Source organism: the organism of the source record quoted next, unplaced genomic scaffold (assembly GCF_019419815.1).
Source record: "Pyrus x bretschneideri cultivar Hongxiangsu unplaced genomic scaffold, Pyrus_bretschneideri_v1 Contig11, whole genome shotgun sequence".
Taxonomy (NCBI): domain Eukaryota; kingdom Viridiplantae; phylum Streptophyta; class Magnoliopsida; order Rosales; family Rosaceae; genus Pyrus; species Pyrus x bretschneideri.
Window position 1 is genome coordinate 8,199,314 of NW_025999402.1, and position 18,418 is coordinate 8,217,731.

General features: G+C 38.9%; 3 protein-coding genes across 4 annotated transcripts; 2 read left to right on the forward strand and 1 right to left on the reverse strand.

Annotated features, from left to right (window-relative positions):
* The first annotated feature begins 6,796 nt into the window (after nt 1–6,796).
* On the forward strand, nt 6,797–7,903 carry LOC103961355 (aspartic proteinase CDR1-like). Its single transcript, XM_009373898.2, has one exon. It carries the CDS (start codon nt 6,797–6,799, stop codon nt 7,901–7,903), a length of 1,107 nt encoding a protein of 368 aa, XP_009372173.2.
* A 508-nt stretch (nt 7,904–8,411) lies between these two features.
* On the reverse strand, nt 8,412–12,438 carry LOC103961342. Of its 2 annotated transcripts, none has more exons than XM_009373885.3 (2): nt 12,024–12,438; nt 8,412–10,991 (listed from the first exon to the last, which is right to left on the reverse strand). In XM_009373885.3, exon 2 carries the CDS (start codon nt 10,870–10,872, stop codon nt 8,647–8,649), a length of 2,226 nt encoding a protein of 741 aa, XP_009372160.2. In that variant the 5' UTR covers nt 10,873–10,991; nt 12,024–12,438; the 3' UTR covers nt 8,412–8,646. The 2 variants fall into 2 exon arrangements, with proteins under 2 accessions (XP_009372160.2, XP_009372162.2); XM_009373887.3 differs by having other exon boundaries at nt 8,412–11,001.
* A 2,521-nt stretch (nt 12,439–14,959) lies between these two features.
* LOC103961341 (myosin-binding protein 1) lies at nt 14,960–17,899 on the forward strand. The gene is made up of 4 exons (XM_048577203.1): nt 14,960–15,553; nt 15,736–15,834; nt 15,958–17,271; nt 17,338–17,899. Exons 1-3 carry the CDS (start codon nt 15,070–15,072, stop codon nt 17,247–17,249), a joined length of 1,875 nt encoding a protein of 624 aa, XP_048433160.1. The 5' UTR covers nt 14,960–15,069; the 3' UTR covers nt 17,250–17,271; nt 17,338–17,899.
* The last annotated feature ends 519 nt before the right edge of the window (nt 17,900–18,418 follow it).

Genomic DNA, 18,418 nt, shown 5'->3' on the forward strand with positions numbered 1-18,418 from the left:
ACCCTCTCTTTGCCGCATACACTACTTGTACCTTCACTAAAGCATAAGTTGATGTCTCCTGGCCAAGCTATTGAGCAATTGAACTGTTGTGTACTATTGCATTCAAAGTTTTGTCTTATTCAGGATATTCTCACGAAGGAAATAATTGGTCGTGGTACTAAGAGGGGGGATCTCTATTTTGTGGACGATGTCAGTACAGGACGGGTCAATCTCGCCTAAGGAGCCGTTGATCATAAACAGCATCAGATATGGTTATAGCATCGCTGTTTGAGTCATCCGTCTTTCAGTTGTTTATAGCATATGTTTCCGGATTTATTTGTTGGTTGTTCGGTTTCAGACTTTAAATGTGACACTTGCGTACTTGCCAAGAGTCACCGTGTTTCTTATCCGTTGAATTCTAATAAAAGTGCTATTCCTTTTGGTCTTGTTCATTCGGATGTTTGGGGACCATCTCCGATTACTACTTCATCTGGTATTAGGTGGTTTGTAATGTTCATATATGATTGCACACGGATGACATGGTTATACCTTCTTAAGCATAAAACTGATGTGTTTCTGGCGTTTATGACATTCCACACCATGGTTCATGCACTGTTTTCTACTAAAATCCAGATTTTGCGTTCTGATAATGGTGGTGAATATGTTAATAATGATTTTACACATTATTTAACTAATCACGAAATACTCCATGAGACTACTTGTCCTCAGACTCCTTAACATAATGGGGTGGCTGAGCGCAAAAATCGCCATCTATTAGAAACGGCTCTATCGTTATTGATTGGGGCGGATGTTCCTTGCTCCTCTTGGGATGTTGCTCTTTAGATTGCCACTTACTTTATCAACCGCATGTCATCCAAAGTATTGAATTTTCTTACACCTTTGCAAGTTCTTGCTACATTCGTGCCTTTACCGTCCGTTTGGTGCTCCCACCGCGAGTTTTTGGATATGTTGCCTTTGTTCATCTACATAAAAATCAACGGACAAAACTTAACCCATGTGTTATCCGTTGTGTTTTCATGGGGTATGCACTACTTCAGAAAGGGTATCGTTGTTACCACCCTCCTTCACGTTGGATGTATACTACCATGTATGTTACTTTTTTTGAGTCTGAGATGTATTACTCTCCGGCTTCTTCCAACCCTTATCTTCAGGGGGAGATACGGCATGACAAGCAGGTTTGGACCATGGTTGCTACCACTGATCTTCTGCTGCACTATTAGCCGAGCCTGCAGTGGCTACGGTGCCAGCCCAGCCAACAGAACCACCATCCCTGCCCACAGAACTAGTGGCAAGCACGGCAGTGCCATCCTCACCCATGACAATAGTGCTGCCACTTGTCGATCTTGAGACTTTTACTGATATTACTCCCCCTCGTCTCAAAATATAGTACCACTAGATGACCATACTCCAGAGAATATTCCTGAGGTAAGATCTACTATCCTTATTGATGTATCTGATGTTCCGAATTATCAGTTACCTTTCAGGCACAACCGGGGAAAACCACCCAATCGATATTCACCAGAAACAACAAAGGGCTCTAAATATCCCATTGCCAACTATGTGTCATCACATAAATTATCACAACCCGGCAAAACTTTTGTACAACAAATATCCGATGATAGCATACCAAGTTCATTGAAGGAGGCACTATCTGATGATCGATGGACCAAGGCAATGGAGGAAGAAATGGATGCACTTCAGAAAAATCAAACATGAGATTTAGTTCTGCTACCCCGAGGAAAGAAGAAAGTGGGATGTCGATGGGTGTACACCATCAAGTACAAAGCTGATGGGTCGATTAAATGATACGAAGCACGATTGGTGGCCAAGGGATACACTCAGACGTATGGTGTTGATTATACAGAAACATTTGCTCTGATAGCAAAGATTAATACGGTAAGAGTGTTAATTTTGTTGGCGGCTAACTTGGATTGGCCATTACAGTAATTTGATGTGAAAAATGTTTTCTTACATGGTAATCTTAAAGAAGAAGCGTATATGGATATTCCACCTAGTTATGCATCAGTTTCACAACCCAGAATGGTGTGTAAGTTGAATAAGGCATTGTATGGATTAAAACAATCACCTCGGGCATGGTTTGGTAGGTTCCGAATGGCTATGAGGAAGTATGGGTTCAGGCAGAGCAATTCCGATCATACACTTTTCTTGAAACGTCGAATGGGTAAATTGACGGCACTTATTATTTATGTGGATGATATGATTGTTACGAGTGATGATAAAGAGGAAATCTCAAGCCTGAAAGATTACTTAGCAACTGAGTTCGAGATGAAAGATCTTGGTGGATTGAAATATTTCTTGGGTACAGAAGTAGCTCGATCTAAACAGGGTATATTTCTATCTCAAAGAAAATATGTTCTTGACTTGTTAGTCGAAATTGAAATGCTTGATTGTAAACTGGTTGACACCCCTATAGTCCAAAATCACCATTTTGCCCTGCACCCTGATCAAGTTCCCACTAATCGAGATCGTTATCAAAGGTTAGTTGGGAGGTTAATTTATTTATCTCATACCAAGCTTGATATTGCATATGCAGTAAGTGTTGTTAGCCAATTTATGCATTTGCCGAGTGATGCGCATATGGGTATGGTTGAACGCATTTTACGATACCTAAAGTCTGCCCCAGGTAGAGGCATCATGTTTTCTAAGAATGGTCATTGCCGGATAGAAGGTTATACCGATGCAGATTGGGCAGGGAATATTACTGATCGACGATCCACATCGGGTTACTTTACATTTGTGGGGGGAAATTTAGTGACTTGACGGAGTAAGAAACAGAAAGTGGTTGCTTTATCAAGTGCAGAGGTGGAATACAGAGGTATGGCAAAAGGAGTATGTGAATTATTATGGCTTCGGAGGTTACTCAAAGAACTTGGGTGTCCTTCAATGTCGGCTTCAAATTTGTTTTGCGATAATAAAGCAGTGATTGATATCTCACACAACCCAATCTAGCATGATCACATGAAACATGTGGAAGTTGACAGACACTTCATTAAGGAGAAGTTGGATGAGAATATTATTCAAATCCTGTTCGTAAAGTCATAGGATCAATTAGCGGACATTTTAGCTAAAGCTGTTGCCAGTCAAGCGTTTTACAACTCTCTCGTCAAGTTGGGCATGAACGACATTTATGCACCAACTTGAGGGGGAGTGTTGGAGAGTTGACCTTTGTAATTAGCTTAGTTACCTGTTTGGGTCCTTGTAATCAGGATGTAATTAGGATATGTATTATTTGGTGTTTCTTTCCTTGTAAATCAATCTTGTACAATATATATTTCTCTCCTTTATGAGAAGAATAATATCAAAAACTTAAACCCCAAAATAAGCCCTAATTAGCAAAGATGAGGTTCAGAAAGACATCAAGTTTTGGAAGCCGAGAGGTTATCTCTTTCAAAAGAGAGTAAGAAGGGTGAAAATATACTGCGGAGCTTTACAGTTAGCTTAGAGGATCTCAATCTACAATGACAGTTTCCATATTTATGTCTATGGTTCTGCTAAAGTCTTGATTAATAAGGGTTGTATTGGTGATTCCAGTGATTATCTTCCTAAAATTAATTATTATCCTTTAAAAAGTAGGTATTCGAGATTTAACTTTGCGGTTATAGATTTCAGCCTCAGTTGTTAATTCAAGATCTTTGTTAGCCGGCAATTTGGTATTAGATTTTTTTTTTTTTTTTGGCAGCCATGAGAAAAGTGAATTGATTACAATAGCTGTGATTTTCAGACTTACATGATCATGCATGAAGAACTTGTAGAACATGCATATGGTTTGAAATTAAAGAACAAAATTCAGCAAAGGACGATCATGTTCTACGACTAAGTGTTTCATTCACAAGCTGGTTTGGTGTCCAAGCTGCTTAAGCAGATTGCAAACGCTTGGAAAGAGGACAGCGGGTAGCGATCGATAATCCAAGGTGAAGATGTCTTTTTCAATCTTTCGATTCTTTCCACACTGTAGGATTCTCTCTTGCTCTTCAGCCAAAACATTGTGGGCGGATCAACAGCTGCCACAAGTTGGATTTTTTTAACAGAAGCCAGTGTAACACGTCCTCTAAAGTTAAGGTACCAGCGTTGTAGCTGCTCATGCCACCTAGGAGGCTTAATTATTTTTCAACACCTGTGATTCTGCACCAGGGAAGCGTCACCAAAAAAGCATCATGACTTCAAGGAAGAAAGTGAATTCTTCTTGACTATAAGCTAGTTTAAGGTTCTCCCAGAATAATTTTCCTCCAGAAAGAAAGATAATTTTGAACTTTCAATTATTTATAATTAGTGGAATCACTATGTTTTCGCGCATTTGTAAGAATCACGAAATTAACAGATTCGTGCACATGTTATGTTGTGTAAAACTGATGGAGAGCATCTAAAATGTCGTCAAGTCTTTGTGTTGCGTGAAGCGTGCTTGCTAGATTCGTGAAGATAAGGACGCATTGGGTGGGAATATGATCCCAAACATCATATCACTTGAAAAATATGAAGAAGTCTACTTTATGGAGAATCTTAGCCTAATATGTTTCTCTATGGTTTCTTTCGTCCAACCCTTTAATTATTTTACCCAACAAAAGCTTTCTTACTTATATCTCTTCTCTTCCAAACATACAACAAAGTCTCCCGTTTTTTATTTAGCAAAGAGAAAAAAGTTCAGACTCCGATGGCGGGGGGTGAAAATTTTTTCAGCTCATTTGTCTGCTGTTCTACTCGTCAAGAACATGATGGTCATAATCATAGCTTCTTCTATCGCCAACAAGGCCCTGTCCCTGCTTCTCATACTCCAAAACCTTCACTATTAACCCACGATCAGAAAGCTAAGAAAGCTAATGATCATAAAAAACCCATGTCAGAGGTTCAGAAACAGGCTACCAACGATGGATTTTCTGCTTACATTAAACGCACAAAGATGAAAATCAGAACTCGGACGAATTTGGGCGGTTGGAATAGGAGTGCCTCTAACTCCAATTTAGATGATGTACATGTACATGTTGCAAAGAATGAGGATCATACCAGGGACATATTTTCAGAGTACATCAATCGTGTCAAGATTAAGATCAGAAAGACGACGACTGGTTTTGGAAGCAGCAGAAAGAGTTTCAAAGGAGAGCACGTACGAGAAACTGGGTAGCCTTGATCAGTAGAAAATGTTGATGAATCCTGGTATTAAATGTTGGTATTCCCCCAATAATTTGTTGTGAATTTGGTTTGTCAAAGTTGAGAATGAAAAAGTTATTCCTGGGAAATAGCTTCTTCAGCTCAGTTGTCTTGTACTATATATATACACTATAGTTTGTGTTCATTAGGGTTACCGGAGGCTTGATTTCTCAAATTCTCTCTGAATCTTACCCGTTTTCGGTTTAATGGACATGTTTTGTTGTGTACTTGTCTGATTTAATTGGTCGAGTTTTAAAATATTTTTCTCTTTATTTTGCATGCTTAATTTCATGCAACTAATCAAAATAATCAAATACAAAGTAATTTAAGGACTTTGACACGAGTGCGTAGCAACTTTATTGAAAGAAAAAAAAAGTAAACTTCTTTAGCTGATGAACAAGGAAGAAATAGCTAATGAACCTAAAAATTAAACAGAATTTATGTGCTAGCAAATCATAGAGAAGCTAGCTAGCGAGGATTTTGAAATCAATGGTCACAGAACCTCATGAACTGAGGAGCGCCTGGTGTTTGTAGAGGGTACCATTTGTAAAGCCTCGTATTTTCAAGTGTGCATTCAACTTCCTCACTCATCCCTTCCACTTTTCGCCTGTGGAATTCCTCTTCCTCCTGCATGCGTCTCTCCTTTTTGCCTACTTCCTCCTTGACAAACTCCGTACAGGAAGCCATCCTTTCGGCCTGCAGATAACTCCTCATATTCAATCATCTCATCCGCTATCCTTTCGGACAATGCCAGTAAATTCTAAAGCTCTGATTGGAAGTCGGCTGTTCGATTGCTGACATAGGCTTATGAAGTTGTGAACCGTTTGATGACTTAGGAGATGAACGGTTCTGATTTTGACTTGGAAGAAAGTAGCTAACTAGTATTTCCATTTCTATATACGATTGGGACTAATTTTCATGGTTTGTTGCATCCACTACGATCTTCTCATATCGGTAGGTGCAGCAAATTTTGATTGGAAAATTGAAGTTCTTTAATCTTTGAGCACGTACGTAGAATACCAGCCTTAGACGGCCATATATCCATGGGTAACTACCAGACTATAATACCAATATTTTCATCATATATAATAGGCATAAAATAATAGGGTATGTGGCTAGAGATTTTATATTTAATTAAACGCTTACATATTTTCTAAATATTAAGGAATGAAATCGAATTATTAGTAGCTAGAGTTGAACCTTGTCATATATTTTAGTAGGTAATCCAAGGCCAGTATTATATAGAGAATAAGCAACATTAATACAGGTGATCCATGAAAATCCCTGTTGATTTCTATATAGATGTACAGGTGATCCATGACGATCCATGTTGATTTCTATATGGATTTAGCCATCAATACAAATCTATCACCTTCTACTCCCGTTTATATTGCATGTATCTTTGCAACCAATCTCATCGCACATCTTCTTCTCTCTCTCTCTCTCTCTCATGGCACCTATGAGTTATTCAACCTTTGGTGCAGTGACTATTCTTTTCGTTTTTCTTGTATTCCAATCATCATCAGCAAGTATCAATGGAGGGTTCAGCGTCAAACTTATACACCGAGACTCACTGAGTTCACCCTTCTACAAAACTCATCCAAAGAGCTTAAACAAAGCCTTTCGACGTTCCATGAGACAGACATTCTATCCAAACAGCGCACAATCACAAATAACAGCTGACAATGGGCACTACCTTTTTAAGCTCTCCATCGGAAACCCGCCATTGGATGTATATGGCATTGCTGATACAGGCAGTGACCTAATATGGACACAATGCGCACCATGTCCCGGCTGCTACAAGCAGATTAATCCGTTATTCGACCCAACAAAGTCGTCAACGTATAAAGACCTTTCTTGTTACGCACAAGAATGTCAAACAATTGGCACTATTACATGTTCACTTCGACACGCTTGCAATTACACTTATGCGTACGGAAGTGCTGCTGTAACCCAAGGGATCCTATCGAAAGAGACGATTACCATAACATCCACCTCAGGGAATGCTACTTCTCTGGAAAATATTGTGTTTGGTTGCGGACATAACAATACTGGGACTTTTAACGAGAATGAAATGGGTATCATTGGCCTTGGAGGAGGGGACCTATCCCTTGTTTCCCAATTGAGTCCCCTTGTTGGAGGCAAAAAATTCTCATTCTGTTTGGTGCCATTTCACACTGATCCTAGCATTGAAAGTAAGATCAGTTTTGGGGAGGGTAGTGAAGTATTTGGAGACGGTGTGGTTTCGACGCCTTTGGTCACCAAAGAAGACAAGACTCCATATTTTGTAACCCTAAAGGGGATTAGTGTTGGAAATAAGTTTGTGCCTTTTAATTCATCGGGCGAAGTTTCTAAAGGCAACATGTTCATGGACACCGGCACGCCTCCAACCCTAATTCCACAAGATTTTTATGACCGTTTGGTGGCGGAAGTAAGGAGTCAGATTCCGATGACGCCAATTGGTGATGATCCAAGTTTGGGAACTCAGCTTTGCTACAAGAGCAAGACTAATCTGAAAGGGTCAATATTGACTGTGCACTTTGAGGGTGCTGATGTGAAGTTAACAACAATACAAACATTTGTTCCACCAAAAGATGAGGTTTTCTGCTTTGCAATGCAAACTGTTCCTTGGGATGTCGGTATTTATGGTGGATTTGCTCAGTCAAATTTCTTGATTGGTTATGACCTGGAAACAATGGTGGCATTTTTCAAGCCAACTGACTGTACGAAACATCAATAGATAAGTTAAATTACATAATAATAAAGGTTCTTTGACCACGATCGTTATCTAGTATTTCATGTTTCGTTTAGTTCTCGTTTTAAATTGGGTGTAGTCAAGGAGAAATTCTTGGGTTCGGCCACTTGTGCCATGTCACCAGTTCGGCCATTCTCACAAAAGAGGAAAATCTTTGTATATGATCTCACCCAACTCCACATTTCTCCCACTTGTTTGAGTCTTCTGCCCTATACGGGCATCTGCTCACAAGAATCTCTCTTATTAAGTGCCCTACAAAAAGAGCTGAGATACGAGCCAACATGTACAACAACAATCAAACCTTATCCTACTAAGTAAGGTCAGATGTATGAATCTTAAAACACCACTGCACTAGAGTTTGCACCAAATCTTCCGTTAACCCCAAGTACTCCAACATGTGTTAACAATATTTAACACTGCAAGACTTATTGTGCGTTGCCCCCATTGACACGGCAAAATCTCAAGTGCAACCAATGATAAAAACATCATGATCTCACAATCAACATTGAAAATTATTGGCGCTAGTAACATTCATATTATGACTGCAGATAATAAGCCTTGAGGCACATAAACTTGTACGAAATACAGCATCAACTAGCAAAGACTACATAACTAATTACCGATTTAACTAGCAAAGATTACATAAATAATCACAAAGCGAAAATTCCTTTTTAAACAAACGAGGGACGGACTCAGATTGCACGCTAATAGGCAAGTAGTGACACAATCTATATGGGAGCCGCACAAGTCGTCCTAAAGTGGCCGGTTTGATTGCACCGACTACAATGCACAACTCGCTTCACACGGCCACGGTCTTCTGCTCGAACACGCTTCTTTCGCGGTCGTCCTGGTGGGCGGAGTGACTTAGGTGGGTTGATTAGAACATCAGCAGCCATGCTCGCATTTGGATCTCCCTCGGATAACTCCTTCCAGAGGGACTTGTCTGGAATAGGATGTATTGTTTGTGAGTATGTCTTCCGATAGGTTGTGACTGTGAAGCAGCTCTCGGTAAACCGATTGACTTGCTGCCGGCAAGATTTAAGTGCGGCAACGGCATGTGCACATGGCAAACCATAAAGCTGCCAGCCACGACAAAGGCAGCAACGGTTTCGAATGTCCACTATGTTCGTCCCTTCATGGGATATAACTTCAAATTCAGCCTCGTTAGCACGAAGGACCTGATAAGTACGTGCACGCTCTTCAGCCTCCGCAACACGGCTCTCTGCACTGGGCACAAGAATCGATGTCCACTGCATACTGACCTCTCGACGCTCATTGAACCAAGTCATCAGCTGCCTTCTGATAAATTCCATCATCTGAATGATTGGAAGCCCCGACGCCTCCAATATCCAAGTATTTAGAGATTCGACTATGTTAGCTGTCAAATGCCCAAACCTTGTTCCCTCAAAATAAGCAGTAGCCCACAAGCGAGGTGGAATTCGCCTAATCCAAAATGCAGCATCTTGTGATATCTCTTCAATCTCCAAAATTTTTGCTTCAAATTCTATAACAGTGAGAACCTGAGCAGCCTCCCATAAAAGATTAACAAGCATTGTATTGTTAAACTCTTTGCGGAAGCTATCAATCAAGTGGCGCATGCAAAATCCATGAAAAGCAGTAGGAAAGTTTGCTTCAACTCCATCTACAATGCCCTTCTGCCTGTCTGATAAAATTGTAAGCCTAGGCATGTTTTCTGTATTAATCTCAAGCAGATTATGAAGTTCAGAAAGAAACCACATCCAGTTATCATCATTCTCTTCAGCAACAACCCCGAAAGCCAAAGGAAAGAGAGCACCATCACCATCAAAACCGGTCGCAAGAAGCAAAGTTCCCAGATACTTACTTTTCAAATATGTCCTATCAAGTCCAAGGAGGGGCCGACAAGCATTCAGGAAACCATAAATTGATGCCTGAAATGATATGAAGAGGCGCTGGAAGCTGTTATCATTCGGGCATGCATAAACAGATGCAATACTCCCTGGGTTTGTCCGCTTAAGCTGTTCACAATATTGTGGAAGCAATCGATACCCTTCTTCAAAGGATCCACGCATTGCAGCCATGATACGCTCCTTGCCTCGCCAAGCTTGCTTGTATGATAAGGTGATACCGTGAACTCGGTGAATCTCCTCCAGTATCTCCTTTGGCTTGTAATTAGGGTTCTCTCTAAGCCGTTGCTCCACAGAATTTGCAACCCATTGAACTGAGGCTTGCTGATGGCCAAGATGGGAAATTCCTCCACATGTATGATTCTCATGGATGGTCCTGATTGTGAAAGTTGGAACTCCGGGAAGCTTTGCGGCATGAATACGCCATGGGCATCCCTCAGTGGCACATTTAGCAGTGAAGCGAGTTTTGTCAGATTTAATAGTCTGCATTTCAAAGTGTAAGGCAATAGCTGTATCCCTCAATGCTCTCCGGCAGCTCTTGACATCAGGGAACTCTTGCCCGACTGACAATTCATAATTGGGATTTACAAGCGCCATACGGGCCTGAATCACAGGACTGGGGCTGAGTGCAACTGCAAAATCAGATTCCTGGATACTCAAACCATGGGCAGATTCTATCCCCATTTCATTATTTTGATCCATAGACAGTTCCATATTTTCATCAAGTTCTTGGTTCTCTGAGACAGCCAATTCATTGTTCTCTAAGACCATATTATGGTTCTGAGTAGAAAGAGGCATTTCATGGTCATCATGATTAGGTTTCCGATCCACACCTAACTCATTATCATGCCCATAGCTGTGATCATCGTTCCCTTCTTGGTCATGGCTCTGTCCTAAACCCAATTCATGATCAGCATGCCCTAAACCCAATTCATGGTCGTGGGCCTGTCCCAATTCAAAATCATGATTTTGCCCAAGGCCTATGTTATGATTGTGGCCCAGTACTTGCTGATTCTGCCCAAGTGCTAAATTGTGACTTTGCCCAAGCATCAAATCATGGTTAGCCATTAAAGAAGTCAATCACACTGTATTAAGTATAACAAAGACGGCAACAGCTTCGCAGCCTCCCAAAGATACAACCAATTTATAATTGGAAGCACTGCCTTTCAAACTGTACTAAAGCATGCCTACAAAGCACTATAACTACGGTCAGTAATGAATCACATACCTCTATCGCATCAAGCATCTACTCTAAATCCACACACATCTCCATCACAAGAAGATATTACAATAAATTTGGAAAATATAAATAAACACTTAGCAAGACAAACACTCAGCAATTTCTATACATGCTTGCACTTCTAAAATCTGCATGCCTCCAAAGCAGTAACCAGCTAAAACCGTGACCAGAAACAATGTAATTGAAAACACAAAGATGCCAAGAGAAACGAGAGGGGGAAGAGAAAGAGTGCAAGAGAGGAAAGCAAGTAGAAGAAACTTATATATTTGTGCGCCAATTGTCGTATAATACCACAAAATATACACACACACACAACCCAAGCTATATTCTAAAAACTGCAAAATAGTACATCCACAACTTTGAAACAAAAAAGTGCCACGACATTTTACTTTGAAACATTTAAAACATCAGCTGTGGCTGTTGGAGATCAAAACCAATCAAATAAAACAAGTATCTCATCTGCTTGTGCTGTGAAAAGGATGAAAACAAAGGAAATCGAAAAGTCTAACCAAGCCCTGCACATTCAGATCTCTTACAGCATAAGCATCACTCGGGCGGCTCACCAATACCATGGCTATTAACTAAACTGAGCTTGCATTCTTTAAAACCAAAACATAATTTCAGCATAAAAATCCATACTTTTTACTCACCTGTTCTTCGAAAAAAAATTTCGATCCACTGAAAATAAGTACTCTAATTCAGTACCTCCTGCTTCATACAAAAGCAAAAACCACAGAATGAACACATTTATTTTTTCAATCATCATGGACATCAAAGCCAAAGCAATAATCTTTCAACAAAAAACAATCGTTAACCCCAAATTAACAGCAAAACAAGCTAAATTAACACAACCCATTAAAGAGCCACTCAAGAAATAAACGATCATATTCATTAAACTTTCAAAATTGAAAAAACTCCAAACAACACAGACTCAATTAACGAAAAGCTCTCAACAGTGGAAAATCAAACAAAAGGGTACCTGAAATTTCCGAAAACCCTAGCTCCAGACCCAATTAAATCGTACAAATTCATCTTCAAAATCGACCCAATCAACAAAACCACGAACTGGATACTGCTGAAAACACCAAGAATCCAAGTCCCGAGGCGACGGAAGACGGATAGAGCTCGAAAGTCGAGGTCTTGGAATTGCAGGAAGAAGAGGGACGGAGAGTGCAGAAAAGAAAGAGGCGAAAAACAGCGACAGTTTGAAAAGATGGAGTGGAAGGAAATTGGCGGGTAAATTGCGAAGAAAATCGTGAAGGGCAAGAAGGAGAGGAAGAGAGATTGGGAATTACAGGGGCAGAAGAGGCAGTGTATGTTCAGGGTTGAGAAGGGAAATACAGGTACGATGGAATTGAGAAAAAAGAGGGCATTTAGGTCAAAGGAATTGGGAATTGATTTTTGGAATTACTGTTTTGCCCTAATTGGTTTATGGAGGATTTGCCTTTTACGGAAAGGCAAGCACACTCACAAGAAAAATAAAGTAATTGTTGCAGTATGAACGCGTACTCAATATAAACATTTGAAAACGTTATCGACATGATATATCGAATCACATGTACGGTCAAATAATTTGTACACGCGGGTTACTAAGTGGTGTGATAGCACTTAAAGGAGCTTATTGTAATATTTGATTTGTATAAATACGACAATTGATATGTCATTTGCTTTTGTATTCAATATGTGATGACTTAAGAAAAAACACTGGTAGAATATCTTATTAATATAAAATTAAAATGATGAATTGCTTTGATGATTAGGGTCTTTTAATTCAAATTATTCATTGTTTATTTAGTGAACGATTAAAATAATTTATAGTAGATAAACTCAAAGATAAGTTCTATCGATTTTTATTGTCACAAACAAAAAATTACATTAATTTTAATGACCATTTTAGCTAAAAAACCAAATAAAATTTTACTTGTTTCTTTGATAATTTTGAGATAAAACAAAATTTCCCTGGGAATCTTTGCTGTTCATTTTTTTTTTGGTGGGAAAATCCTTGCCGTTGATTCAAGTCCAACCGAATAGCCTATTTAATTTAATTTTTTTTTTTTTTTTGAGTTTTAACGAAACACTACCGTTACTGTTCACTTTAACGAAAAACCATATTTGTACTCTAAAAAATCAATCATGATATTATTCACTTGCAACACATTTTTGTTATTTTCGTTAAAACTTAAAGTTTTTAAATTTTTTTTCATTAATTTTTTTTCTTTCTATTTTTCTTTTTATAGAGGGGACCTTTGCGTACGGTGTCGTTTTGTCCTCGATCGGCAGCCGACATTTTGGCGTCTGTCCGTCGGCTTTTGTTTCAACTCCCAACTTTTGAATTCTTGCGATGTGGCACGACAACGTGCGTCGTCAGATGTCGTAAAGCTTCAACCTTTGGGTTGATACTTTCGTCGCTGTCCCTCTCTCTCTCTCTCTCTCTCTCTCTAAAATTCTCTCTCACCAAACCCGTTATTCCTTTTTTGGTGTTTGCCATTAGTTCTGAAAAATTCAATCATTCCATTCCTTTTTTTGTTCCACCACATGAACAGGTCAGTTTCTAATTTCGTAGTTACCTGACCCAATTACAATAATGATCAGTTTTTTAATATGTTGTTATGTCATAAATATTTAATCTTTATATTATAATGTGGTCGATATTTGATTTTGGTTACGGAATTTGATTTCTGATCATTTTAATCAAAATTTCCCAAGTTATATATGATGATCTGAAATTTTTGTTGCTAATTGAATTGGGTTTTGGTTAAATATTGATTCTTTACGTGAACCGAGTTTCTGTTGTGTAAAATCAAATCTGCTTAATTAGATTGAATCAGGCCCTTAAACCTTCTGATGGGTATTGACATTTCAAGTGATCAAATTTAATTTCGAAATTAATATTTTGTTTTATTGCTTAGAATTAATCCTTGTGGTTGGTGAAATTGCATTTGGAATTTTCGATATGGGTTGTCTCAGAGTTGATCATCTGAGATGAATTGGTTAGTGCTTGCTGCTATGAACTTGTGCTTTTCAGGCCTTGACCCTTAAAAGTAGTTTCTGCTTTTAATGGAAATGTAAGCTTTTGATTAAGTGGGTTTTGATCCTGTTGAGAAATGAGATTTGGGGCATTAGCAATTGGTTCGATCTGCATGTTATCGATTCTTTTGATTTCGGTTTTTCTACGAGAAATGTGGTGTGTGTTCTTAAGAATGTTCTGTTTATGCATGTCACTTGCTTCCCTTTTTGGTTGTTGGTTTAAGATGTTTCCTTTTTCGGGATGATTTTGTTATGTTTAGATTGCTCCTTGCTGCCCTCTCAGCTAACAGGAGTTGTAATGCAGGCCTGAATTCCGGTGCTAAACTAGCTGTTTTGGTGATTGTTCTGAGTATCCTGAATCTCCCTTGTCCGTTGCGGGAGATGTTGCTGGATTTCACCTTGGATTACTGATTCCAATTTGAAGGACTAGTGTTTCCTACTCTGAGCACATGGCTGCCTCGGGGACTTCATCTGCATTGACGCAGAAAGCCCCCCGGGATTGGTCTGAAGCTTTGGTACACGCTCTTTTTGAATGGCTGCTGATTTCTATGCTGTTTGTTTACGCCATATTCTCATATGTTATTACAAAGTTTGCTTATTACTGTGGATTGCAAGCGCCTTGCCCGCTGTGTTCAAGAATTGATGATGTTTTGGGCAAGGAAAAACTTGGTTATTATTGGGACTTGTTCTGCGGAAATCATAAGTCAGAGATTTCTTCGTTGGTTCTTTGCCGTGCTCACAATAAGCTTGTAGATGTTCATGGAATGTGTGAAAGTTGCCTCTTCTCATTTGCAACATTTAATAGATCCAATGCTGAGACTTGCAGATTACTGGTGGGTAAGTTGGGGGATGATCCTAAATTTGATTTCGATCAGGACCCTTTACTTTGCTCTTCAAGGAGAACGTTGTGTTCTTGTTGCAATCAGCCATGGATTTCTCAGGGGCATTCTCAAAAGTTGATTCAGACAAAAATATTTAGCGCTGATGCTGAACTTGATATGCCCCTATCTCGTTCTATTGAATATAATCAGAAAGAACCGAGGAAGGCACGAGATGAATCATATATGTCAGCAAGAACCACTCATATGATAGAGAATGGGATTCACCCTATATCTCATGTCCGATACACAGAACTCAAGGTTAACTCTGATACTGAATCGGAAGTTCATTGTTCTGACAATGATGATGCAAGTGCTTTGATTCATGAAAGAGACAATCCCAAGGAAGATAAATCAGCTCCGAGAGATCCAGTATCTGTTCTCAAGCCTTCAATTTTGGTCTCACAGACACAAGTTGATTCTAAGTCCCATGGTAGTACATCTGTAGCATCTACTGTTGCTATCGGCCATGGACTGGAGGAACTTAACTGGCAACAAGTTGGAAGCAAGGCTGATCTCCCTTCGTCAACTGCACCCATCGTTGACAATCACCCTTCATCATCAAATGCAATGAAACCCCCAATTGAAGTATCAAAACAAAGAAGTGAGTTCGGAACTTTTTTCAGTTTCCTCTTTTCCACATTGTCTTGATTTCGCTATTTTTTTCTCTTTGAATTCAACATATTATTGATTTTTGTATGAAATGCTTCTGCATTAAGCACCCATTGTTTACTGCTGTAGATTAACTTTACAATGATCATTCTTTTCTGTGGTGGTTTCTCTCAGTTGATATTACCGGAAATCATGAAATCGATCAAACATCTGTGGTGGAATCTGGGGAATTGTACAAGGGAGAAGTCATGCCACTTACAACATCTGAAACAGGTTTGGAAACAAACCTTGTTTCAAGCAACGCTAATGAACAAGTAACCAATGTTCTAGACCTTGGTGATGCTTATAAACTTGTTGTTGTTAGTAAAGGAAGGCATTTGTCTGGTGTGGTTGCAGAACAATGGATTGGGAAGGACTCTTCTAAAGTTACTGAAGATTTGAAGGTCTTGCTGTCACAGTTGTCTACAACTCGAGGGCTTGAGCAATCAACAAGCGCAATGAGTCCGAGATTGTCTACAAATAGTGGAAGTGCAATGAGTCCGAGATTGTCTGCAAATAGTGGAAGCGTAATGAGTCCAAGATTGTCAGCAAATAGTGGTGATTTGAAAGCTTCGGATACTTCCAATTATTTTGGAATGCAGATACATAACAAGAGGATCTCACTTGAAAGAAATGAGTCTGGGCTGTCTGTGGATGGGAGCATTGTCAGTGAAATTGAGGGTGAGAGTATGGTTGATCGATTAAAGCGTCAAGTTGAGCATGATAAGAAAATTATGAACGCTTTGTATAAGGAGTTGGAGGAAGAAAGAAATGCTTCTTCAATCGCTTCAGATCAAGCAATGGCCATGATTACAAGACTGCAAGAGGAGAAGGCAGCACTCCGTATGGAAGCACTCCAGCAACTAAGAATGATGGAAGAGCAAGCCGAGTATGATAATGAAGCGCTGCAAAAGACAGACGACCTTCTTGTCGAGAAGGAGAAGGAAGTACAAGATCTGGAAGCGGAGCTGGAATTTTATAGGAATAAGTATCCCAATGAATCGATGCTAGATAATCTGGCAGAGACAACCGGTGATATTCAGGCAAGGGATATTGGGGTTGTTCATTCCGAATCAAGCAGCATGGAACATAGTTCAAGTGTACATAAACATGTGGATAATGGAAAGCCTCATACACACAGCAAAGTTGAAGGAGCCGCTACGACTTTTGGTGACAAGGATGGTAGTAGTGTAAAAGCTACACTTTTGGATTTCGAAGATGAGAAGATACAAATCTTACAGTATTTAGAGAAGTTAGAGAAGTCACTTTCTTTGTTCTCTGCCAATGGGGTAAACTCAGATTCGTCCAAAGGTGATTGTTCTAAAAATGGAGGTTCCCAAGAAAACCCTCTGTCAGTGCAACATGAAGTGTCTGTATCATCGTCAAATGACAAGGGACAGTGTGAAATTCGTTGCAGTGGGCCAAACTCCGCAGATCTCTGTCAAGTAACAGATTTAGCTTCTCTCCGGATCCTGAGTTCCAATATGATCAAGAGGTTGAAGGCACTGGAGGCAGACCGAGAGTTTCTTGAACACACGATTAACTCACTTAAACACGGTGAGGAGGGACTGACGTTCATTCAAGATATAGCTTCTTACCTGGGAGAACTACGACAAATCGGGATAAGAAGAGATCAAACATCAGCTTGAGTATGTAACGCCCTAACAAAAAGTGAGTTCAGTAATCAAACATCGTACTCTTGCCAGCATATCTTATACGTAAATTGTTCTATGTCAGGTGGCATGCTTACATGACATGATCTTCGAGAAGTTAGAAGGCGGGTACCTGTTTATCGAGTCTTTGGATTGAATAAATTGAAGAAGAACCAAGAGACAAAAGGAACGGAAGGACCAGAAAACGAGAGAACGGGAGTTTGAAAATCACTACCCTCGAAGATTTGGCGTATCATGTGTACAGTAATACTTGCTTTTTTTTTTTTTTCCCCTCAACAGTCAACAAAAAGAAAATAGTAGGATTTGAGTCCCTCCCTTATACTATACAGTTGGTCGTTTTTCTCCCTTCGCCCGCCTTTTTTGGGGTCTGAGACCGTCTGACATATTTCACATTTTACTTTGGAAATATGTAGATTTGGTGAGCTTTTTGTTTTTATTTTTGTTTCTTTTACTAATTGAGTTTGAGTGGGAGTTTGTTTATTTGGTAATATTCTTCTTTTTTTTCACCATTTTTTGCTTTTAATTTTTAATGGAGTGGATGAGTGATTGAAATGTAAAACGGGTGAATATTGTGTGTAAACTGTCAAGTATCAATAAGAAGATTGATGTCATTCCATTTTGTGCAACCTCATAATTTTTTGACCTTTTATTTGTACCCATAATTTATTAATAATATACCTATTTGTCTTTAAAATGGTACCATTTTGTTATATGTAAAATGTACCCATTGATTTTTTTGTATGAAATGTACCTATTATATAGAACATATCACCTTTTTTTGTATAAAATGTACCAATTTTTTGTATGTAAAATGAATCGTATAAAAATTATCAATTTTTTGTATGTAAAATGTCATTAATATAAGTAATGACAAATCATAAGTTTTATTTAAGTATAATTTCTTTTAATATTTTCAACAAATTATGGATTTTATTTAAAATCTCTTTAATACAAATAACTACAAATATCAAATTTTAATTTAAAAATTATAATAACCTACATAGAAATGTATTATTGCATTAATTTCAGAGATTTCAATCAAAAATAAAAAACCACAAGGTTTCGATCAAATAACAAAAATAAATAGAGACCGCATCCAAAGTTACAAAAAAAAAAAAAAAAAAAAACTAACGAGTAAGTGTGAG